Genomic DNA, 25342 nt, shown 5'->3' with positions numbered 1-25342 from the left:
TCCCAGACCTGTGCTTTGTACTGTGCACACCAAATCTTATTTCATCCTCTCCAAACTCTGTGAGGTGTGGATGCTCTGTTACTCACATTATAAGAAGAGACTGTGATCTGAGAAGCTGAGCAATGTGCCTCTAGCCTCTGGAAGAGTCAGGATTCACAGCCAGGAGGCAGACCCCAGAGCACTTAACCATGATTCAGTTTCATCTAGTACATTTTCTACCTACTGATACATATTGAAGCCAGAATGCCATTCTGACTTTGGAGAGCAGAGTTCCCAGTAAATATTTCATCATGACCACCCACGAAAACATCACTGCACAATTCTTTGTTATAGAACATGAATCGGAAAGCCCAGGTAAAGAGGCTGAAAGGGGAAGCTGTGGTCAGGTTCTAGGGGAAATGCAATGCCAGACTTGGATCCTCTACCCTGGAAGTTTTAATTTTTAGTAGACTTTATTTTTTAGAGCAATTTTAGGTTCTCAGCAAAACTGAGCAGAAAGTGCAGAGAGCTCTTATAGATCTCCTTTGCCTCCACCCCCACAGCCTTCCCTGTAATTGATATCCTCTACCAGAGTGCGACATTTGTCATGATGATGAACCTACATCATTATCACTCAAAGCTTACATGAAGGTTTTGTCTTGGTGTTATATCCTCTGTAGGTTTTGATAAATATGTAAGAATGTTTCTCTGCCACTAGTGTACAATTTCACTGCATTAAAACCCCTCTGTCCTGTGCTGTGCTGTGCTTAGTTGCTCACTCATGTCCGGCTCTTTGTGACCCCATGGGTTGTAGCCCACCAGGCTTCTCTGTCCACAGGGATTCTCCAGGCAAGAATACTAGAGTGGATTGCCATGCCTTCCTCCAGGGGATCTTCCCAACCTAGGGAATGAACCCAGGTCTCCTGCATTGCAGGTGGATTCTTTACCATCTGAGCTACCAGGGAAGCCCAAGAATACTGGAGTGGGTAGCCTATTCCCTCTCCAGGGGATCTTCCTGACCCAGGAATTGAACCAGGGTCTCCTGCATTGAAGGTGGATTCTTTACCAGCTGAGCTACCAGGGAAGTGCCCAAAGCCCTCTATGCTCTGTTAATTTATCTCTCCCTCCCTCTTTTACTGTTTCCTTAGTTTGCCTCTTCCAGAATATCACAGAGCTGGAATCATATAATATGTAACCTTTTGGTAGGCTTCTTTCATGTAATCATATGCATTGAAGATTGCTCTGTGTCTTTTCATGACTCCAGAGCTCATTTCTTTTAAGGGCTGAATAATATTCCATTGTCTGGATGTACCATAGTTTATTTATTTATTCACCTATTGAAAGACAGAGGCTTCCCTGGTGGTTCCAATGGTAAAGAATCCACCTACAATGTGGGATACCTGGATTTGATCCCTGAGTTTGGAAGATCCCATGGAGAAGGGAATGGCTAGTATTCTGGCCTGAAGAATTCCATGGAGTATACAGTCCATGGGTTTGCAAACAGTTGGACATGACTGAGTGACTTTCACACACACTGAAAGACATGTTGGTTGCTTCCAAATTTTGGCAGTTGAAAATAAAACTGCTATAAACATCCACGTGCAGGTTTAGTATGGGCCTTTAATTGGGCACCATAGAGTGTGACTGCTGGATCATGTGGTAGGACACTCTGGAAGTTTTGATGAAGGTATAACATTTAATCCATGGGTACCATTGTCAGCCCAGCTGCTCCCATTGGTGGCCATGTCTGCAGAGGCTCAGATGGATGAATAGTGTTTGCAGGACAATGGGGACAAGTGCTGACTTTGCCTGCAGCCTTGGATAAGAGCCGAAGGGAATGGCTTTGCTCCCTCCTCTGGAACCAAAGGAGTGGTCTTGCTCCTTCCTACAACACTGGCTCCCTCCTAAGTAGGGGAGATCATAATGTAGGTCTCTGAGCCATAAGCCTTGGCCCTGGAGCCTAGGTTGGGCCCCCAGGATGGCAAAGGCTCAGCATGAATGAGTCATAGGAAGGCCTTCTCTGGCCGTCCCTCTCTCATAAGCACCCCTTCCCTGGGAGGGAAGTCTGTCTGCAGCCCTGCCATCTACCCCAATGGCTCCTGCCCTGGGTTGGACATGGACCAGCCACAGCCTTTGTCACCTTTTAATCCACCTAGCAGAGGGAACTTCCTCAGACTAAGAGCTGAGATGGTCTCTCCTCTGCTCAGAAACCTTCCTTGGCTCCCTGGTGCCTAAGCTGCCTGCTAAGTCACTTCAGTAGTGTCCAACTCTTTGCCACCATGTGGACTCTAGCCCTCCAGGATACCCTGTCTATGGATTTCTCCAGGCAGAAACACTGGAGTGGGTTGCCATTTCCTTCTCCAGGGATCTTCCGGACCCAGGGATTGAACCCACATCTCTTAGGTCTCCTCCATTCACTGGAGGGGTCTTTACCACTAGCACTGAGTGCCTAACCTGGTGGTTCTCAAAGTGGTCTGGGGGATCCCAAGTCCCTTTCCAGGGAATTTGCAAGATTCAAATGAATTCTAAATTAATTTAAATATATTATTTGCCTCTTCATTCTCATTGTTTCACAAGTAGGGAGCAGAATTTTCTAGACACTTCATCACATGTGATTTTGAAACAGACTGAAGTCTTCTGAAGTCCAGAAGACTCTTACCACGGACCATGCTGGCTTGGAGAGGAACTGCTTAAGTCACCCTGAATTGCCCAGCAGAGAGCATGGCTTAGTTAGGAAGTCAATCATCTTTCTTTTGAAAATCCATTTTATTTCTTGCATGAACATTTCAGCATCCTTTTCAGTTTTTACCACCTACGTTCAGTTTTTTGCATCATTATGATTCTGGCTAACCACAGTTCTAAGATCTAAATTTTCACCCAGCTGTAAAGCACAAATATTTCCCAATGTTTTTGTTTTGTTTCAACATTCAGAAAATAGTGTATTGAATTGTAGTAACAATGAAGTCTCCTAATTTGGGACCTTGGCTTTTCCACTTTGATGAAGTTTATTCTACCCCCATCTTAAGAGCAAATATATAAAACAAAAGTGTCCATCTGCTGTCAGATATATGGGGAAAAGTATACACTCTCCTATCTTAGTGTAAATAGAAAGATCCGGTTTGGCAAATAAATTTGTGACGTGTTCTTGGAGTCATAAAATGTTCCAAGGCATAGAGCTAATAATTCTGATCCTCAGATATTATCCTGAGGGAACTGGACAAACATTGGAAATATCCAGCATTTACTTAACTGAATTAAGTCTCCAAAACAGCCTGCTCTGGAATTTGGCACTTGAGTTTGTGGATGACTCAGAGGACACTCAGGTTTTGCCGTCTTTCTTCCTATATATTCCCCTATGGCAGAGAGCCTCTCACCCTGTCAAAGCATCCTCCTCTCCCCTGAATCCTCCCTCATGGGGTATCACTGCCTCTAGGAAAACTTCTCTCCTTTTTGAGGTCTGGGCAGGGAGCTGGAGCTGGTCCTGGGGGTGCCAGAACATTCTCTCATTCTCCACCCATCCCCTTTTCCCTTCATTGGCCACATCTGTCATCTGTGGGGCCCAGTGGCCTTGGCCCCACCACTCCATGTTCTGGCTTCATGCACCTAGTCAGTTCCATTCAGTTGCTCAGTTGTGTCCAACTCTTTGCAACCCCATGGACTGTAGCACACCAGGCTCCCTTGTCCATCACCAGCTCCCTGAGCTTGCTCAAACTCATGTCCATCAAGTCGGTGATGCCATCAACCATCTCATCCTATGTCATCCCCTTCTCCTCCCACCTTAAATCTTTCCCAGCACCAGGGTCTTTTCCAATAAGTTGGTTCTTCATATCAAGTGGCCGAAGTATTGGAGCTTCAGCTTCAGTATCAGTCCTTCCAATGAATATTCAGGACTGATTTCCTTTAGGATTGACTGGTTTGGTCTCCTTGCAGTCCAAGGGACCCTCAAGAGTCTTCTCTAACACCACAGTCTTCTCCATCACTCAACAAGGGCCAACACAATTGGCCATAGCCCATCACGCATGTCCTTGAGTGCCAGGTATCTGGCCCTGGCTACTGGAAAATAATGACAGGTCTCCCACACCCCCCAAATCCCGAGTTGCTAGAATTTTTCTGTTTACCACCCACTTAGCTGTCCTGGAGATGATGTCTGACTGTGTACAGTCAAAAAGAGGTTCATTCACTCATTGATTCATTGAACACTGGTTAGTGCCTGTATTACATCTGGTCCTTTACTGGACACTGGGATTGTTGAGAAGACTGAGGTACTGACCCTCAAGGAGTTCACAGGCTTGTGGGGCAGAGATGAATAAGGAAAGTGAGAGAGTGATGTCACCAAGTGGAGACATATTTCACTTCTGACTTTGCTCCTGTCACAAGAAGAACAACTAACAATGATTCAAGAACAAGACACCACTGAGAGGATCCTAGTGAGGCTGAAGCACCCTCCACACCATGGAGAATCAGGGCAGACTACCTTAGAAGGGTAAGAAGCAGCTCCACGTTGGCCTCTTCTAGGCCAGCACAGCACCACATGGAGAAGTCTCCCCTGAGCCTCCAGAGGGAAGAGAACCCTGGGGGGCAACCAGAGCCTCCTCAGCATTGGGGTTGATTTGGGGGATGCCTTCATTCTTATTTCACAGCATGGGGACTGCCGGGGAATCTGTAAAGGCTCAACCACTGGGAAACTGACTGCTGGAGAAGCAAGAGGAAGTATTGCATGCCCAATTGTGTCTGAATCTTTGCAATCCCATGGATGGTAGCCTGCCAGATTCTTCTGTCCATGGGATTCTCCAGGCAAGAACGCTGGAGTGGGTTGTCATTTCCTTCTCCAGGGGCTCTTTCCTGGATTGAACCCGCATCTCCTATGTCTCCTTCATTGGCAGGCAGTTTCTTTACCACTGAGCCACCTGGGAAAGGGAGAAGGGGCTTGCAAAAACAGCACATGGATCTTGGCAGACCAAGTTCATACTTGGAGCATCCAAGCAGTCATCAAAACCAGTGGTTTTGTCCATCTGCAGAACCAAGTTGGGGGTGCACTCTGATGAGGGAACTTGGCCAGGAGCAGTTCTACCTGATTCAAATCCTCAGACAAGGAGTTTTGCTGGTCCTAGAGCTCAGTTTGTCCATGCACAGGCAGGGAGGGGAGCCCTAGCCCCACTCGCTGTGGAGAGTGTCTTCCGGCCCTTCTGTCCAGAAGTGCTAATGCCAACTCCTAGAAGCTGTGCTGCCCAGCTGGAGCCTAGAGAAGGGCAGGTAGAGCCCAGAGTTTGCAAAGGAAAGGCAGTGACTCTGTTCACTCAGGAAACTTGGGGGGTGTGGGTTGGTTTGAATTTAGACAACAAGCAAAAAGTTTTACCAGCTTTGGAGCTGCTTCTCCTACCTGGGCAGGGAATCTAATTGATAGCCCCTTTGATAGGGGCTTCCCTGCTGGCTCACATGGTAAAGAGTCTACCTGCAGTGTGGGAGACCTGGGTTCAATCTCTGGGTTGGGAAATCCCCTGGAGAAGGAAATGGTAACCCAGTCCAGTACTCTTACCTGGAAAACCTCATGGATGGAAGAGCCTGGCAGGCTACAGTCAATGGGGTTGCAAAGAGTTGGACACAACTGAGCGACTTCACTCACTCACTCACTTTATTGCTCAACACAGTCTTCAGCCAGTTTAGCTAGGGAACCTACCCAGAGCAGCAGGAAGTTGTGTCACCCACTCAACACTCCGAAGTGCAGAGGCGTTTGAAGAGAGCACAGTTCCTGGCTTCCCTTGTTTGCAGAGCAAAACTGATGGTCTCACCTGACCAGGGAATTCAGTGCACATGCAGGCTTATCAACAACAAGCTGTACAGATACCAGGTCCTGTCCTGCTGCATCTCCTACTACAAATAGTATCAAGTCTTGATTATCTAGTAAGTCTGGCCAGAGAATCCAGGTAACCTTAGAGCCCATCCTACAGCCTCGCCAAGGTAGGAAATTAAGCCAGCAGTCCTATCCAGTTGTCTTCAGGCAGAGGCACACCCCACCCCCATCCTCAGAGCTCAAAGAGTTGCCTCACCCCAACCATTATTATGACCAAGGACATCACCAGCAGACACACCACCCCAAAAATACAGCTGAGCTGACTGGTGAAGAACTGTCTCAGCTAAAGCAAACCTATAAAGTCTGGAAGAAGACTCAAAGGTGCAGATTCCAATGTAAGGAATCAAGGATCACACACAGAAAATCAGTGAACTATGATACCGTGAAAGGAAACTAATACAGTTCTATAAATGATCCTCAAGAAACGAAGATCTATGAACTGTCAGACAAAGAATTCAGAATAATCCTCTTAAGGATGTTTTGTTGTTCAGTCACTCAGTCGTGTTTGACTCTATGTGACTCCATGGGCTGCTGCACACCGGGCTTCCTTGTCCTTCACCATCTCCTGGAGTTTGCTCAAACTCATGTCCACTGAGTTGGTGATGCTATCCAACCATCTCATCCTCTGTCATCCCTTTCCCCTGCTGCCTTCAGTCTTTTCCAGCATCAGGGTCTTTTCAAATGAGTTTAAAGAAGTTTAGCAAACTGTAAGAAAACACAGACAACTAAACAAAATTAAGAAACCAATGCATGAATAAAATGAGAAGTTCAATAAGGAAACTGCAACCATAAAAAAAACAAAACCCCAGAAATCCCAGAGTTGAAAATACTATAATTAAATTGAAAAAAGTCAATGAAAAGCTTCAAAAGTAGATTTAACCATAAGGAAGAAAGAATCAGCAACCAGGAGGATATGACATTAGAAATAAGCCAGTCAGAAGAGCAAAAAGGAAAAAGAGTGAAGAAATTATTGATTCTTGGGTTGGGAAGATCCCCTGGAGAAGGAAAAAGCTACCCATTCCAGTATTCTGGCCTGGAGAATTCCATGGACCAGTCCATGGGTTCGCAAAGAGTCAGATTGACTACGTGACTTTCACTTTCACTTTCATGGAAATTATGGGACACAATGAAAAGAAATAATATTTTCATTGTGGGAATTCCAGAAGGAGGGGAGAAAAAGGACAGAAAGTATATTCAAAGCCATAATAGCTAAAACTTCTAAACCTGGGGAGAGAAATGGACATCCAGACCCATGAGATCCAAAGAACCCTAAATAGATGGAATCTGAATAGATCTATATGAAGATACATTATAACTATATCCTCAAAATTCAAAGCAAAGAAAGAATTTTAAGAGCAGCAAAAGAAAAACCAGAAGGGAATCCTTCTTACATACAAGGGAATCGCATGAGATGGCTGGTGGATTTCCTAAAAGAAACTATTCTGACCGAGAGAGAATGAGATGACAGTCAAAATATTTGAAAAAGAACTGTCACCCAAGAATTCTATACCTGGCAAAGCTGTCCTTCAGAAACAAAGGAGGGATAAAGAAAACACAGGAATAAAGTTTCTCGACATGGGTCTTGGTAATGACCTTTGGATGTGATGCCTAAAACATAAGCAACAAACTATAAAATAAACAAGGGAACTACATCAAACTAAAAATCTCTACATAACAAGAACAGCAAAAAAAAAAAAAAAAAAAGAAAAGTAAAAGGAAAAGACAAGGCATGCTATTAAAAAAAGATTTACAAACCATATACCTGATAAGGGGTTAATATCCTAAATATATAAAGAATGCAAACAACTTAATAGCAATAAAAGAAAAAACAGTGACATGAGCTATTTTGTGATAGCTGTTTTTTTTACTCCTATAATTACTAGGAGTTTCTTAGCACACAACAGATGCTCAGTAAATACTTACTGAATGTATACCTGCACACATGAATGAAAAGCCCAATTGACTGGTATACTGCCCAAAATGGTTGTCTAAGCCAACTCAAATATAAACTATAAAAATTGTGCTCTTATACTAGTTATTCCATACTGAGGGTAAATACGTGGTATTTAATGATAAAATATTTTTAGGAAGCACTAAAGGTGGATCATTTTTTTCAAAACATGGGCTTTTATAATGAGAAGCAAAAAAGAAAAATAACAACACAAGAAACAAAACAAAAAATGAAAAATGGGCAAAGGACTTGAATAGATATTTCTTCAAAGAAGATATATGAAAGACCAACGGGTACCCAGAAAGATGCTCAATATCACTAGTAACTAGGGAAATGCAAGTTAAAGCCACAAGGAGATATCTAATGTCTGTTCAAATGACCATCATCAAAGCGACGAGATAACAAATGAGGTTGTGGAGAAAGGGGAACCCATGCGCATTTGTTGGTAAGAATGTAAACTGGTGTAGCCATTATGGAAAACAGTATGGAAATTCCTCAAAAAATTAAAAATGGAACTATTATGTGATCCAGCAATTCTTCTTCTGGGAATATATCCAAAAGAAATGAAATCACTAACTCGAAAAGATGTCTGCACCTCTATGTTTATAACAGCATTATTTATAATAGCCAACACACAGAAACACTTGTGTTCATTGGTGGATAAATAAATAAATAAGCTATAGTATGTATACACAGTGGAGTATTATTTGGTCATTTAAAATGAGGAAATCCTACTATTTGTGACAACATGGCTGAACCTTGAAGGCATTATGATAAGTGAAATAAGTTAGACAGAGAAAGACCTATACTATGTGATCTCACTTATGTGTGGAATCTAAAAAAAAAAACAACCCACCAAACTAAAAGAAAAACAGATCAGACTTATGAATATCAAAGGCGGAGACTGAGGGAGAGGCAACTGGAGGAAGACGGCCAAAAGACAGGAACCTCCACTTCTAAAATCAATGAGCACTAGGAATGTATTATACAACATGGTGACTATACTTAACAATGATGTATGATACAGAGGAAAGTTAAGAGAGCAAATCCTAAGAGTTCTCATCACAAAGAAATATTTTTTACTTTTTTTCTTTTTATTGCATTTGTATGAGAAGATGAATGTTAGCTGAACTTATTGTCATAGTCATCTCATAATACACATAACCTCAGATATGCAGATGACACCACCCTTATGGCAGAAAGTGAAGAAGAACTAAAGAGCCTCTTTTGATGAAAGTGAAAGAGGAGAGTGAAAAAGTTGGCTTAAAGCTCAACATTCAGAAAACTAAGATCATGGCATCTGGTCCCATCACTTCATGGAAATAGATGGGGAAACAGTGGAAACAGTGGCTGACTTTATTTTTTGGGGCTCCAAAATCACTGCAGATGGCGATTGCAGCAATGAAATTAAAAGACGCTTACTCCTTGGAAGGAAAGTTATGACCAACCTAGACAGCATATTCAAAAGCAGAGACATTACTTTGCCAACAAAGTTCTGTCTAGTCAAGGCTATGGTTTTTCCAGTGGTCATGTATGGATGTGAGAGTTGGACTGTAAAGAAATCTGAGTGCCAAAGAATTGATGCTTTTGAAGTGTGGTGTTGGAGAAGACTCTTGAGAGCCCCTTGGACTGCAAGGAGATCCAACCAGTGCATCCTAAAGGAGATCAGTGCTGGGTGTTCTTTGGAAGGACTGATGCTGAGGCTGAAACTCCAATACTTTGGCCACCTGTTGCGAAGAGCTGACTCATTGGAAAAGACCCTGATGCTGGGAAAGATAGAGGGCAGGAGGAGAAGGGGATGACAGAGGATGAGATGGTTGGATGGCATCATCAACTCGATGAACATGGGTTTGGGTAGACTCCGGGAGTTGGTGATGGACAGGGAGGCCTGGTGTGCTGAGGTTCATGGGGTTGCAAAGAGTCGGACAGGACTGAGAGACTGAACTAAACTGAACTGAACTGAATACACATAAATCAAACCATCCTTCAACTTTATTTCAATTGAATGTCAATTACTTCTCAATAAAATGGAAAAAAGGATTTAAAAAGTGTAAACTATAATAATGGGAGCTGACACTTTCTGAACCCTCTGTCTGTATTGGACAGTAATGACAAGATGGCTTGTTTAGACCTCCCAGTGGTAAAACATGGCCTCTTATTTTGGGAAACATTTAGGAGTGGCCCCCACTTAGCTGGAAGACAGCTCTTGAGCAGAGCTGTGGGGCTGAGGAGGACTGAGAAGCTGGAGAGAGAGAAGGAATGGTAGACGGAACAGCTTGCACTAGGTCAAGTGGGTGACTGCCCAAAAGAAGTCTTCAATTTTGAGACCCTCTTGTATATTTTTTGTGGAAGTTGAGATAGTCACAAAACAGAGTCAGAGAGGAAAACTCTGATCTGTCTTCCACGGCCAGCAGGGGAAGAACCAGCTCTGGAGGAGACTGACTTCAAATGGAATCCAGCTTTGCCTCGGACCAGCTGTGTGGCCCTTGGGAAGTTGCTTCACCTCTCTGAGACTCAGTTACCCCAAGAACCATTCACCGCATCACTCAGTAGATATCAGAATCTAATGAGATACAGTGTATAAAGACTTAATATGTGGTTTCTCAACACTGACAGTAATTCCAGTGGGTGGAGTCTAACTTGTGCTCACCAATGTCAGACCCTGGTTAAGCATTTTCCACTCATTGACTCATTTAAAACTCACAACAACACAATGAGGGAGCTTTTACTGTCTATTTGGCAGGTGAGAGAATTGTGGTTCCAAGAGTAACTTACTTGAGATTACACAGCTAGCAAGGGGCAGAGGCCAGGTAAGCCAAGTTCAGTTCTGTCCAACCCCTCACCCTACGCCTTGTCAGGAGTCCTGGCACAGCCTGAACTAAGGTCCACTCGGCAGAGCTAAGGAAAGATGGTTGAAGTCTCCCGTAGGCAGCCCCAGGGGCTCAAGGGCCCCCTGAGGTGATTTGACCTTGTGAGGCAGCCTTCATCACGTAGAAAGCTCTTGGGTGAAATAACTGCTCATGCAGGCCTCTGTGTGACCCTGGTCTCTCATAACCTTAGTCTCACACAAAGATGAGGGTGGTTCTTCCCTCACAGAATTGCACACAGCACCGAGATGGCTGCTTGGCCAAATGGGCAAAGGTTCCCTGGGCCTTTTGGCAGGAAAGTCAGATGCTCAGATGCCCCCCTGGATAAGAGAGGCTGCAGGGACCCTGAGGGATAGCCTGGATCATTCCTCCAAAGAGGTGATGCAACAGTGAGTAAGGGGCATGGTCCTCCTTCTTCCAGGGCAAGGGAGAAACTGAGGGCTTGTGTGTTGGGAAGGAAGGGAGGACTCGAGAAGACCTCATCAGGCCTGCTTGGAAGAGAGCAGGGCCAGGATGATGGGACCTGATGGGGTCAGGGGAGAGGTGGCTGAGTACTGGGAGCCAGGGTGTCACCTCTGAGCAAGCGGTCCTTGGACCATGGGTTTACATCAGAGCCCTGCCACTTGATGAGTCACTTGTCCTCTATGAGCCTCAGTTTCCTCATCTGTTCAATGGGGACAAAAGCCATATCTCCTGGCAAATGGGTGTTGTGAGGGGGTCGTGAGGTCAGGTGTGCTGGTGAAGGCAGCACTCCATCAAGGTGGTGGTATTAGCAGAAGCACAGAGAGGCTGTCTCCGTGTGACCTTAGGTCACTTTCTTGCCCATCTTGGGCTTCAGTGTTTCCCTTTGTAAAACAAGAAGTTGCGGCTGGATAATCCCAAATGTCCCTTCCACCTTCGGATCCAGGTCTCTCCTGCCCCTAATGCCCATACCTCACCTCCCCCGAAATCCCAATGGAAGGAATGAAACAGGCCACACAAGAGGTGCTGAAATGGCTTTTTAATGCTGGGGGTGGAGGGTGATGAGCATAGGGTATCCTGACTGCGAGGAGGAGAATCTGAGAGGTGTCCTTTGACTGGGCTCAGTTGTCACTCCTGGGGGATGGTGGCAGCACCGACTGTCCTAGAGGAAGACAGTACAGAGATCCAGTCACATCCCCAGGAACCAATCTGGAAGGAGATCCTGGTGTGAGACATGGACACCCTGGGTCCTTACCAGCTCCTGCATTTACCAGGCACAGCTGCCTGAGTGCTTCCTCCCAAACCCTGTGAGCCCAGAGGCTCAGGGAGGGACTGGCACCTGTGGTTTGGGGTCTTTCTCTGGCACCTGGAACTGAACACTCCCCATCCCCTCACCTTCCCACCCCCTCACCTTAGCAACAATGACCAGTGTGAAAAGATTGATCAGGGCCCATGAAGATCTAGGGTTCAGGGCTCAGTATATGATCAGGATCATGGATCAGACTGAGATGCAGGTTAGGTCTCTATCTGTGACCAGCATCAGGGCTCAGGCAGCAACAGGGGTTAAACTTCAGTCTGACTGTTCCGGGCTTAGTCAGGGAGCAGAATCAAGTGCAGTCTGGGTGTGTGATTAAGGATCAGGACTTGGTGTGACCTGATCAGGGCTCAGCCTGCTACTAGAGAACAAAGAGAAGCCAAGCTTTGCTTCTGCTTCTCCACAGGCCCCTGTTGGGGTGTTCATCTTCCTTCAGGCCCTCACCAGCAAGTGGGCACTGCAGTGATTTTCTTTATCTGCGCTCTTCAGTTTTGACTTCCGCTTGGGTTTTCTGAAGTTCACCTGAAGGAAAAATATGAGTAGCAGTTCTCAGGCTCTAGCACTGGAAATGAAGTGAAAGTGAAAATCTCAGCCGTGTCCGATTCTTTGCGACCCCATGGACTATACAGTCCATGGAATTCTCCAGGCCAGAATGGGTAGTCATTCCCTTCTCCAGGGGATCTTTCCAACCCAGGAATCTAACCCAGGTCTCCCGCATTGCAGGCAGATTCTTTACTAGCTGATCCACAAGGGAAGCTCCTAGCACTGGAAGCTGAACAGAAATCAGACACCAGCAGCTACCGCCCTTCAGCAGGTCAGACTTGATAGCCACGGGACCCCTTGCATGTCACTCCGTCTCTCTGAGCCTCAGTTAGTGCATCTGTAAATGGGATGATGACACTACCCATCCTCACAGGGCCATTGCAAGGATCCAATGAGATATTATATAGGAAGCACAGAGGGATCACCCAAGGAACTGGGCCTGTGGCTATTTTCTAGAAGGACCACTTCCAGGACTCTGACACTGTCATTCACCCATTTCTGTTGCCCCACAGACCCAGCAACCCCAGTCATGCCAGAGACCCAAGTCAAGGAAAGCCCTCAGGGACTGGAGGTGAAGCCACAGCTCCTCATAAGAAGGGAGCAGGAAGGGGCCGTGTTTATTAGCAATGCCTACTAGGCGCTAGTGGTAAAGAACCTGCCTGCCTGTGCAGGAGATGTAAGAGACCCGGGTCGGGAAGATCCCCTGGAGGAGGGCATGGCAACCCACTCCAGTATTCTTGCCTGGAGAATCCCATGGACAGTGGAGCCTGGTGGGCTACAGTCTGTAGGGTCACAGAGAGTTGGACATAACTGAAGTGACTTTGCACGCATGCACTGAATATTAGGCTCTTTCTGATTTTTCTTTAAATCCACTCATCAGCTCAGCAGTGATTACAATCTCCTTTCACCTGGGAGGAAGCCGAGGCTCAGAGAGGTGGAGTCAGTTGACTGCAATCCCACAGTTGCTGAGAGCAGATCCAGGATTTGAACCCAGATCCGGCCTGTCCTCTCTCTCACATCATTCTGGGCAGCAGGGTCTGCCGGTCTGACAAAGGAGGGCAGTAGAGACCCCTCAGTCTGCAGGGACCCCTCCAGCCACACTCTCCAGATTTGCTCAGGACAAGGGGTCCTGAACTTCTCCAGGGTCTCCTGACCAGATCTGCAGGTGGGATATGCATAGAGCAGGGTACCTGACCCTTGGAAGGCTGCAGAGGGAGCCCTCTCACCTCTTTCCCAGGCTGTGACTTACCGATGACTTCCTTAATAAAACTCACGTCCAGGGAGCTGATGATGGTGTAGATTCGTGGGCACACCTGAGGCCACAGGGAATCAGGTAGAGAGAGACACAGTGAGAGATGGAGAGAGGAAGGCAGGAAAGAGGTTGGGATGGGGAGGAATGAGAGGAGAGATGGGAGAGGAAGAGGACCGATCATTATCCACAGGACATATCCTGCCTGCCTCCTGCGGAGATGCTCACTACTTGGGACCTTAGAATTTTTGAGTCTTAGGATTCTAGAGCAATGAAAACCAGAGGATGTTAGAATCCTAATAACTCAGAACATTAATATCCTAGGACCTTAAGAATCTAGATGGTGAATATCCCAGAACTCTTATGCTCTGGAAACCTTGACCTTTGGAACACTGGAATTTTAAATGACACTCTGGGAACCATAGAGCAGTGTTTCCCATGATTTTGTGTGCATACAATCCCCAGGAAATCTCATTAAAATGCAAATTCTTGGGTCAGCTGGTCTAGGGTAGGACCTGAGAGTTTGCAGTTATAGCAAGTGCCCAGATGAGGTCAGTGCTGCTGGTCTGAGGACCACAGTTTGAGCAGCGATCCTCCAGTTCAGTAAATCACAGAGCCACTTGGAGGATTTCTCTTCTATAACCTGAGATTCCCAGTTCCTTTCCAGAGTGACTAATCTTTAGGATTTTCTGGTACATGGTACATATGGGTATGTGTATGATGCACAGTAAATTTACTTAAGGTATGTATAGTTTTTTTATTTAAAAAAATTACATGAAATTGTGTTAAATAAAGACAAATAGTGCTAAAAGGCCTACTGGCCATACATGTATACGGCAAATTGTTTAAGTGTGGGACCCAGTGATTTTAGCTAATGTCAGGCCCCTGCTCACCTCCTCCACAGGCCAGGAGGGGAGGCAGCAGCTGACAGCCCAAAGTGAAGTAGGTCCCTCAGAAATGAAGATGCCCAGAGAGTATAGCCTGCCTAGGAATGTCACATCTGCCCCCCACCAGGCCTGGCTCTGGGTCCCCAGGAGTGGAGGACTCACCATGGACTGCACTACGAAGGTCTCCACCTCTTTCACAAATGTGACAGCGGTGTTGTTGATTTCCTTGAGTGATCCAAAGGGGCTAGAGGAGAAACTGATAAAGATGAGTGAAGCTGTCAGAGCAGCCAAGAAGAGGGAGTGGGAAGAGGGCGGGAGATAGAAGAACACCTTGAAGTCAGATGACTTGAGCCTCTACCCAGGGGCATCAGCACTTAGAACCCCATGGCTGACTAGTAGCTCATCCCAAGAGCTCCAGAGAATCTCATCACAACCTTGAGACTTGATACATCATCTCTCTATTCATCTGTTTGTCTATCCATCCTTCCATTCATTCATTCAACACATATTTATACAACATCAACTGTGTGCCAAGAACCAAGCCAGACTGTGAACACAGGGATGAGCAAAACATAAGCAGCTTCCAACCTGGTACCAAATATGAAACAAGTTTTCCTAAGGCTGGCTCCTTCCCATCTTCAGCCCCCAGCAAAACTGTCACCTCCTTAGGGCAGCCCTCCCTGACTGCTGCCTAATGGAAGGCTTTGTGTCATAGTCCCCTGTTAAGTGTGCTGCTCTGTCCAGGGATGATTGCCATCTGACATTTTCCTCATGGGCTGTTTATTGTTGGACCGAATGCTTGTCTTTTTGTCATTCCCTTAGGAGAATAAGCTCCATGAGAACAATTTCTTTGCCTGCAATCACCAATACATTCTCCAGAGCTCAGAATGGTGGCTGTCTAGCATGGAGGAGATGTTCAACATATTTTTGGCTGAAGGAATAAATGAAATAAACCTACAGTTAAATATATAATGACAATTGGTGGCAGGTATTCAGAAGGGCAAGAGCAGATTCTTACAAGAGAGAAGAGGAGGAACTTTGTTTTAGACCCTGAATGATGAGAGAGTCATTGATGTGGGATGGGGGAATAGATGTTCAAGGTGCCAGAGCAACACACGCACGGGTCTTGAGGTGGAAGGAGTTTGTCTGAGGCACAGAGCAAAAGCTAGTGTGTCTAGGGAAGGGCGGGCAAGGTGGAGAGCACAGTGATATGAGGGTGGATCCAGATCAGGCCAGAGCCTAGATGGCCCTGGGGAGGGCTTGGGATTTTACTCAAGGTGGAGAGAAAAGCCCCAAAAGGATTTGGAGCAGCAGAGTGGAATGCCATTTTACAGATACGGACACTGAGACCCAGAAGGCAAGATGATTTCCCTGGGACTATAGGCTAGGCAGTGTCCAGCAGGGCTCAGGCATTTGGATTTATGGCTCAGTCTTTCCAAGTGATGGTAGGCTGCATAAGCTTTGTTTGGTTCTAGGGTCTTTAGGCAACCTGTGATCAGATCCCTTGTTGGTGCAGGATGGATTGACTTCTGCTCATGTCTCAGCCTTGTTCCCTACCAAGACCAACCTGCCCCAGCCTTCAGCTTCCAGACCACTTGTCCTCTCCCAGCTGTGACCAGGGTCAGCCTTTCTCCTTCCACCCTCTTCCCTGGGCTAAACCTGCTCTTTCAAGCACACAGTTTCAGATGTAGATTTTGTGAGTTGCCAGGGATCAATGGTTTAAATGGAGAGGATTCAGTTTTCAAGATTTCATTTTGGGAATTTCTCAGTGGGTGGAGGGTGATTTGGGGACAATCTGAAATTAGAGCCCATGGTAGGCATTTGCTACTTCTCTTGCCCGTTCTCAACTGGAGACAAGAAGGTAAACACAGTGAATTATTATTACTATTGAGAGACATTATATAATAACAAAAAGGTCAGGTCCTCAAGAAGACATAACAATACTAAATGTGCATGCACTTTGAGACTCAAAAAGCATAAAGCAAAAACAGATAAAACAGAAAGGTGAGATGTGCAAATTCAGTTATGATTGGCGAGGTCAACATTCCTGTCTCAGAAAGAGGAAGAACCAAGAGACAGAAAGTCAGCATGGAAATTATTATTACTGAGAGCTTAGTATATGCCAGGCTGTATGCTAAACCACTTGCATTTTCTCATTTGGTCAACCCAGTAGTCTATGAATTAGATATTACTATCACCCTCAGTTTAAAGATATGAAAACCAGAGCTCTTAGAGCTAAAATGATTACAAAACCACAAGTTAGTGGCAAAGCTAATTTGACTTCAGAGTCTGCCCTCTTTACCATATTCTGCTCCCTCCCAGATAAGGAACAGGGCTGAATTTATGGTTCCCAACTCCTCTGGGATCTCCACTCTTTTGAGATCAATGGATCTGACCTTTTCAGTGAGGGGAGTATGATCCTGGCTGGTATGTGGGTGCATCCTTCAATAATAACAACACCAGTTTCAATGGTGACAGTTCTCTGGAGGACCAAGTTGAGGGTCAGGTCAATAATCGTGCCCCACGGAGGCCTGCAGGGAATAAAATTTACAATGAACAGAGGTGGAGAAGTCCCTTCACATTGCTCCTGAGTCCCTCTCTCTGTGGACATTATATAGGATATCTATGGGCAATGTCAATATTGTCTATATTCTTTATGGAATTGATATTCTTACATTAGGAGTTTCTTCTCCTGGCCACATGGGTTGGACTCATTTCAAATTTCATATAACACTGATGATTAAAATAAAAATAATAGTTAATATTTCTTGAGCACAAATTCTGTGTTAAGTATTTTAAAAAAGCATTTTACCTGGATTAACCCATTTAATCATGACAGCAATACCATGAAGGAAAAGTCTATTACTATATCTATTTTCAGAACATGGAAACACTTGGTATAGAGAGGTTAAATAACTATTTCAAGATCTCATAGCTAATGAATAACGAAATCATTCATTTATAGTGAGTGATTATAAATTCACTTATACTTAATGAATTTATAAAAATTATTACTTAATTTATAAAAACTCTTCTACACATCCTCATTTTCCTATCTCTTTGTATATGGGAGTAATTAAAATGCTTTAAAATTCTGTTTTCCATATGATATTCACATACCCTTTGTTACACACTATATGTTACTATATGATCCAAACTTGTCACTGCTATTTAAAGAGAATCTTGGGAGACAAAATAATGCTGCAGAAAACTTTGCCAAAGAGTTATAAATGTTCATGTCTTCTCAATTTTCAACTGTTATATTAGATAAGTGTTATGATTTTAGAAATGTATTTTATTGGGGATTTAAAAAAAATTGGTTGTCACCAATGTTTCTTAGAACATTTCAAAGCTAAGGATTTAGGAGTTGCAAAAGCCTCCTTATTGTACAGATTGGGAGACCAAGGCAACAGTGTGGAAAAGTGCCTGATTCCGATTGGAGATCTGTTGGCCATAATGCACTGCCTCTCCCAAACCCCAATTCTAATACATACTCACAGAGTCACGGTGACCTTAATGGTGATGGCGATCGTCACTTTAAAGCCGTTAGGAAGCACTTTGATTGTGATTGACTCAATTTTGATGCACCTGATTCTTAACCTGTGCAAAAATCACAATTAACCTTTGTCATTCCTCTTGGCAGCCATTGCTAGGCTCTTCTCTGTGCCAGCGTTATGCTGAACATTTGAGCCTCATAGACATTGACTGCTTTGGTCTGTATGAGAGCCCTGTTCAGGGGTTGGATTCTCTCCATTGGATGGCATGGCAGACTGAGGATCAGATAACTGTGATTTCTCTCGAGACTTCAAGGAAGAATATGTGCTAGAGATGAATTTGTTTTTTTTAAAAATTTTAATATAGTTGCTCTACAATGTTATGTTAGTTTCACATGTACAGCAGAGTGATTCAGATATATATACACATAAATAGAGATACAGATGTAGAGATACATTTTATTTCAGATTCTTTTACCCTATAGGTTATTACAAAATATTGAGTATAGTTCCCTGTGCTGTATAGTAGGTCCTTGTTGGCTATCTATTGTATGTATAGTATTATGTTTATGTTAATCCCAAACTCCTGATTTATCTTCCATACCACTTTCCTTTCTGATAACCATAAGCTTTTTATGTCCATGACTCTGTTTCTGCTTCGTATAATTTCATTTGTGTCACATTTTAGATTCCACATATAAATGGCATCATATGATATTTGTCTTTGTCTGACTTCTTTCACTTAGTATGGTGATCTCCACATCCATCCTTTCATTGCTGCATATGGCATTATTTCATTCTTTCGTATGCATTCTTTTTTTATTTGCTTTTCTGTCTTTGATCTTAAACTTACTTCCCCAAGGATATGTATTCTATTTTCTTGGAAGGAAGAACTCCAATATGAAGCATGAACTCACCAGAAACATGGGTATGCTACTTGAAAGTCTTTAGAAAACTCCTTGTCCACAATTGCTGCAGCCGTCTCTGAACACTTGGATTCCTCTAATGATGTGAAATCAACCTTCGATTCCTTAACAATAGCTGCAAAAACAGTCTCCATTTAGTGTGAACACAACTTATGAGTCAGTTCCTATGCTGCTGCTAAGTCACTTCAGTCATGTCCGACTCTGTGCGACCCCATAGACGGCAGCCCACCAGGCTCCACTGTCCCTGGGATTCTCCAGGCAAGAACACTGGAGTGGGTTGCCATTTCCTTCTCCAATGCATTAAAGTAAAAAGTGAAAGTGAAGTCGCTCAGTCGTGCCCGACTCTTAGCAACCCCATGGACTGCAGCCTAGCAGGCTCCTTCGTCCATGGGATTTTCATGCACCACATACTAAATGAGACTATTTGCCTATGTTATTTCATTCAATCTTTATAACAACTCCCTAAAGCAAGTATTATATTATCTGCACTTTCAGATGAGGAAATGAAGGATCAAAAGATGAAGGAATGGGCCAAAGTCACACAGCTAGGGAGAACTTTTTCTTTTCATGCTGCCTTTATACTTATATATATACTCATCATGCTTCAATAAAGCAATCAATCCACTTTGCAGACCATGTATATTGATTGTACTTCAGCTTCTATTAGTGAATCTCTAATGAGATAAACTTGGAATAGACTAAAATATGGAAAATCTAGAATCAAGGAAAAAACATAGCTCCAACTCATGAAAGTGGCAAATAAGATTCTCTGAATGACAGCTTTGCAACAGGCCTAGAAAGCCATAATTGATACAGAAGCAGGAGGACAGTGTCCTACTGGGGGGTCTTCAGAGAAAAGAGGGATTTGATAGAGTAAATGACATGGCAGATCTAGAATGGCACATGTGAAAAGAATTAAGAGTACATATTGTGAAAATAATTCAAATGAGAAACAAGGCAACATCTAGCTCAAGGAAAAACAAAAGGTATGTAACCATAGTAGTGCTGTTTGGCTCTGCAATGGACAGTATCCACCTAATTATAATGAGGCAAACAGAGATGGAAACCACATCTGCAAACTTCTGCTTCTGAGCTCGGTTTTATCAGCAATGAAATTGGAAACTGAGTCCCTTCTGTACCTTTGAAGGTTGCCTAAGCCTTGGCAAGATTTAAAGACAGTCATTTTCAGAAGTTAGTTTCTCCTATAAAGAATGTTTGTCAGTTTGCTGGTCATGCTTCCAGAAAATGAAAAGAAGGCCAAGTTCTCTTAAGAAATCAAAATTATAAAGAGATATGACTAACTAGAAGGTAGGTAGTTTTAAACCTACCTAGGCTTCAGTTCCATTCAGTCATTCAGTCGTGTCTGACTCTGTGCGAACCCATGAACCACAGCATGCCAGGCCTCCCTGTCCATCACCAACTCCCAGAATTTACCCAAATTCATGTCAGTTGAGTCGGGGTTGCCATCCAACCATCTCATCCTCTGTCATTCCCTTCTCCTCCTGCCCTCAATCTTTCCCAGCATTAGGGTCTTTTCAAATGAGTCAGCTCTTCACATCAGGTGGCCAAAGTATTGGAGTTTCAGCTTCAAAATCAGTCCTTCCAATGAACACCCAGGACTGGTCTCCTTTAGGATGGAATGGTTGGATCTCCTTGCAGTCCAAGGGACTCTCAAGAGTTTTCTCCAATACCACAGTTCAAAAGCACCAATTCTTCTGCGCTCAGCTTTCTTTATAGTCCAACTCTCACATCCATACATGACTACTAGAAAAACCATAGCCTTGACTAGATGGACCTTTGTTGGCAAAATAATGTCTCTCCTTTTCAATATGCTGTCTAGGTTGGTCATAAATTTCCTAAGTAAGCGTCTTTTAATTTCATGGTTGCAATCACCATCTGCAGTGATTTTGGAGCCCCAAAAATAAAGTCAGCCACTGTTTCCACTGTTTCCCCATCTGTTTGCCATGAAGTGATGGGACTGGATGCCATGATCTTCGTTTTCTGAATGTTGAGCTTTAAGCCAACTTTTTCACTCTCCACTTTCATCAAGAGGCTTTTTAGTTTTTCTTCACTTTCTGCTATAAAGGTGGTGTCATCTGCATATCTGAGGTTATTGATATTTCTCCTGGTAATCTTGATTCCAGTTTGTGTTTCCTCCAGCCCAGCATTTCTCATAATGTACTCTGCATAGAAGTTAAATAAGCAGGGTGACAATATACAGCCTTGATGTACTCCTTTTCCTATTTGGAACCAGTCTGTTGTTCCATGTCCAGTTCTAACTTGTTGTTTCCTGACCTGATTTCTCAAGAGGCAGGTCAGGTGGTCTGGTGTTTCCATCTCTTTCAGAATTTCCCATAGTTTATTGTGATCCACACAGTCAAAGACTTTGGCATAGTCAATAAAGCAGAAATATATATTTTTATGGAACTCTCTTGCTTTTTTGATGATCCAGTGGATGTGGCAATTTGATCTCTGGTTCCTCTGACTTTTCTAAAACCAGCTTGAACATCAGGAAGTTCACAGTTCATGTAATGCTGAAGCCTGGCTTGGAGAATTTTGAGCATTACTTTACTAGCGTGTGAGATGAGTGCCATTGTGCGGTGAGCACAATGTTTGAGCATTCTTTGGCATTGCCTTTCTTTGGGATTGGAATGAAAACTGACCTTTTCCAGTCCTGTGGCCACTGCTGAGTTTTCCAAGTTTGCTGACATATTGAGTGCAGCCCTTTCATAGCATCATCTTTGAGGATTTGAAATAGCTCAACTGGAATTCCATCACCTCCACTAGTTTTATTTGTAGTGATGCTTCCTAAGGCCCACTTGACTTGGTAAGGGTTAATTTCCAATTAGGTAATACAAATGACTAAGAAAATTGAATAACCCAACAGAAGAATACGCTACAAATATAAATAAAATATTTGATTTACTTAAAATATGTAAATGACTAATAAAATATGAAGAACTGTACAAAAAAGGTCTTAATGACCAGGATAACCACAATGGTGTGACCACTCACCTAGAGCCAGACATCCTGTATGCAAAGTCAAGTGGGCTTTAGGAAGCATTACTACGAACAAAGCTAGTGGAGATGATGGAATTCTAGCTGAGCTATTTCAAATCCTAAAAAGTCATGCTCTTAAAGTGCTGCACTCAGTATGCCAGCAAATTGGAAAACTCAGTAGTGGCCACAGGACTCGAAAAGGTCATTTTCATTTCAGTCCCAAAGAAGGGCAATGCCAGAGAATGTTCAAACTACCACACCATTGCACTCATTTCACATGCAAGGTAATGCTCAAAATCCTTCAAACTAGGCTTCAACAATACGTGAACCAAGAACTTCCCAATGTACAAGCTGGATTTAGAAAAGGCAGAGGAACAGAGATCAAATTGCAAACATCCATTGGATCATAAGAAAAGCAAGGGAATTCCAGAAAAATATCTGCTTCTGCTTCATTGACTATACTAAAGTCTTTGCCTGTGTGGATCACAGCAAACTCTGGAAAATTCTTCAAGATATGGGAATACCAGACCATCTTAATTGCCTCTTTAGAAACCTTTATGCAGGTCAAAAACAATAGTTAAAACCAGACATGAAACAATGGATTTGTTCAAAATTGGGAAAAGAGTACATCAAGGGTGTATATTGTCACCCTGCTTATTTAACTTATATGCAGAGTACTTCATGTGAAATGCTGGGCTGGATTAAGCTTAAGCTGGAATCAAGATTACCAGGAGAAATATCAGTCACCTCAGATAGGCAGATGATACCACCTAATGGCAGAAGTGAAGAGGAACTAAAGAGCCTCTTAATGAAGGTGAAAGAGAAGAGTGAAAAAGCTGGTTTAAAACTCAACATTCAAAAAATGAAGTTCATGGCATCTGGCCCCATCACTTCATGGCAAATAGATGGGGGGAAAATGAAAATAGTGACAGACTTTCTCTTCTTGGGCTCCAAAATTGTTGCAGACAGTGACTGCAGCCATGAAATTAAAAGATGCTTGCTCCTTGGAAGAAAAGCTATGACCAACCTAGACAGCATATTAAAAAGCAGAGACATCACTTTGCTGACAAATGTCCACATAGTCAAAGCTATGGTTTTTCCAGTAGTCATGTATGGATGTGAGAATTGGACCGTAAAGAAGGCTGAGCACTGAAGAACTGATACTTTGAAACTTTGGTGCTAGAGAAGACTGTTGAGAGTCCCTTGGACAGTGAGGAGATAAAAAAAGCCAATCCTAAAGGAAATAAACCCTGAATATTCACTGGAAAGACTGATGCTGAAGCTAAAGCTCCAATACTTTGGCCATCTGATGCAAAGGGCTAACTCACTGGAAAAGATCCCTGATGCTGGGGAAGATTGAGGGCAAGAAGTGAAGGGGGTGACAGAGGATGAGATGGTTGGATGGCATCATCAACTCAATGGACATGAGTTTGAGTAAATTCCCAGGAGACAGTAAAGGACAGAGGAGCCTAGTGTGCTGCAGTCCATGGGAGCGCAAACAGTCAGACACGACTGAGCAACTAAACAACAAAAATGATAAAATGCAAAAACAATGGGTGAATTATTTCTTAATTAGTGAAATGTTGAGATGAATTATAACTTTTCATCTGTGGAACTGTCAAAACATTTCAATTGTCCATACAGTGCTGTCAAGAAAGTAGAAGAAATGGTACTCTCACGTGTGACTGTGTTAACATAGGGGATTATTTGTCAATATCTCCTATAATTTAAAATGTGCATACGTTTTGAACTTTTGAAATGCCACTTTTAGGAAGTTATCTTATACATATATTACAAAAGTTTGCCATGATGATAATATAAGATGTAAAGTCATATTTAGTTAAGCACTGCTTACTTCTAGGAAAATAATAAACAAATAAAGCGGGAACCGATAGCCGCCTCTATCAGAATATCTCCCATAAAGAGCAGCCCCTAGTGGCAGTCTTTGGTAATACAGGCACAGTATATATAGGAGTCAAGCTCCTAGGTGCCCCTGATCATTCCTCTTGCTGACTTACATTCAAACATAGTGTCATCAGTCACAAGTCCTTCTTCAAGAGCAGATTTTAGCTTGTTCACAGCATTCTTGTCAGCATAAGACTGAGACGCTGCAGTCCCAGCGAGCAGACCGCAAAAGAGAACAAGTTTCCAAAGCTGAAACATCTTGTCCTGACACCGAGACTGTCATGGGAGGAACAGGAGTGAGAATTACCCATAGGGAAACGGGATCTTTAATGAACACCTATCACTTACACTCAACAGTGCTTGAAAGTAGATGTGGCTGTCTTCTCTCTTACAGACGGGCAGCCCAGGTCAGGAAGCTGGAGCAACTTGTACAAAGATACACAGCCACTGAGTAGAGGAGATACTATTTGGAAAGTCATGCTTGACTCCAGGTCGATGCTCTTTACACAGAGGTCATTTGCATATTCTGGCTTCTTTGCCTGGAACATTTCCCTCTTCTTTGCATTTTTACATAAATCACTTCTTACTGAGTCTCCAGCTTCAATAAGACATCATATCCTCTATAAAGCCCTCTCTAGACCCCTTCCCAGGTCAGGGGCCCCCACTCCACCATCTTGCTGCCTTCATTCTCTGATCAGAATTCTTGGTACCAATTAGTGATGACTCGCCTCCTTTCTCACTGGGCTGTGAGCTCCTTAAATAGGGGCTGTGACTAGTTGAATTCCCAACTCCTAGTAAAAAGCCTCTACCTAATACAGTACAACAAAATTAAGGTTTGAAGAATAAGAGCATGAAAAATAAATGGGCACCACATCTTGACCCCATATTGCTCACCAGTTTGAAACTTCTTCTAATATAATTGATTTTTAAATTTGCGATACTGACAATATTAGCTAATTTAAATGGCCCCATCCCTCTGCCTCTTGACTCCAGAGCCTTCTGAAGGTCTCCATGTGGGTTGACCTTTAGGGGGAAGCCCATCCTCCACAGGATTGAAGGAAAATACTTACAAAATCCTTGTTCCCCTGCACAGTCCCCTGAAATTTTGCTGGGTGGTGATGGCCCTTATATAATGGCAATGGGGTGGGAGGCTGCCCATGGACATAAGCCCCGGGTTCAGAGCCATCATGGAGACTCCAAAGAAAATAATCCCTGTCCAGAGGTATTTCCAAAACAAAGGTCATCCTGGATGCTTGAATTGGAATGGATGGATATGGAGAGGACTTTGTGCCAAGACTAAGAGCAGGTTCTCATGGAACCTCCAACTGCCAAGATAGTGGCCATTGTAGGTAGGAGGGCTGGGGTAAAGACAGAGAATGGACAAATTGGAGAATGTTATGGTAGGAGGACCCAT

The 25342-nt window shown here is 43.7% G+C and overlaps 1 protein-coding gene across 1 annotated transcript; it reads right to left on the bottom strand.

Annotated features, from left to right (window-relative positions):
• Positions 1-11633: 11633 nt before the first annotated feature.
• Positions 11634-25027, bottom strand: LOC101116248 (short palate, lung and nasal epithelium carcinoma-associated protein 2B-like). The gene is made up of 9 exons (XM_027976447.3): positions 24999-25027; positions 24042-24204; positions 19015-19138; positions 18102-18203; positions 17000-17134; positions 14766-14847; positions 13717-13780; positions 12369-12446; positions 11634-11771 (listed from the first exon to the last, which is right to left on the bottom strand). The coding sequence occupies exons 2-8, from the start codon at positions 24184-24186 to the stop codon at positions 12397-12399; spliced, it is 702 nt and encodes a 233-aa protein (XP_027832248.1). The 5' UTR covers positions 24187-24204; positions 24999-25027; the 3' UTR covers positions 11634-11771; positions 12369-12396.
• Between the last annotated feature and the right edge of the window lie 315 nt (positions 25028-25342).

The sequence above is a fragment of the Ovis aries genome, chromosome 13 (genome assembly GCF_016772045.2).
Source record: "Ovis aries strain OAR_USU_Benz2616 breed Rambouillet chromosome 13, ARS-UI_Ramb_v3.0, whole genome shotgun sequence".
Classification (NCBI taxonomy): domain Eukaryota; kingdom Metazoa; phylum Chordata; class Mammalia; order Artiodactyla; family Bovidae; genus Ovis; species Ovis aries.
This window is presented reverse-complemented; position numbering and strand designations above follow the sequence as displayed.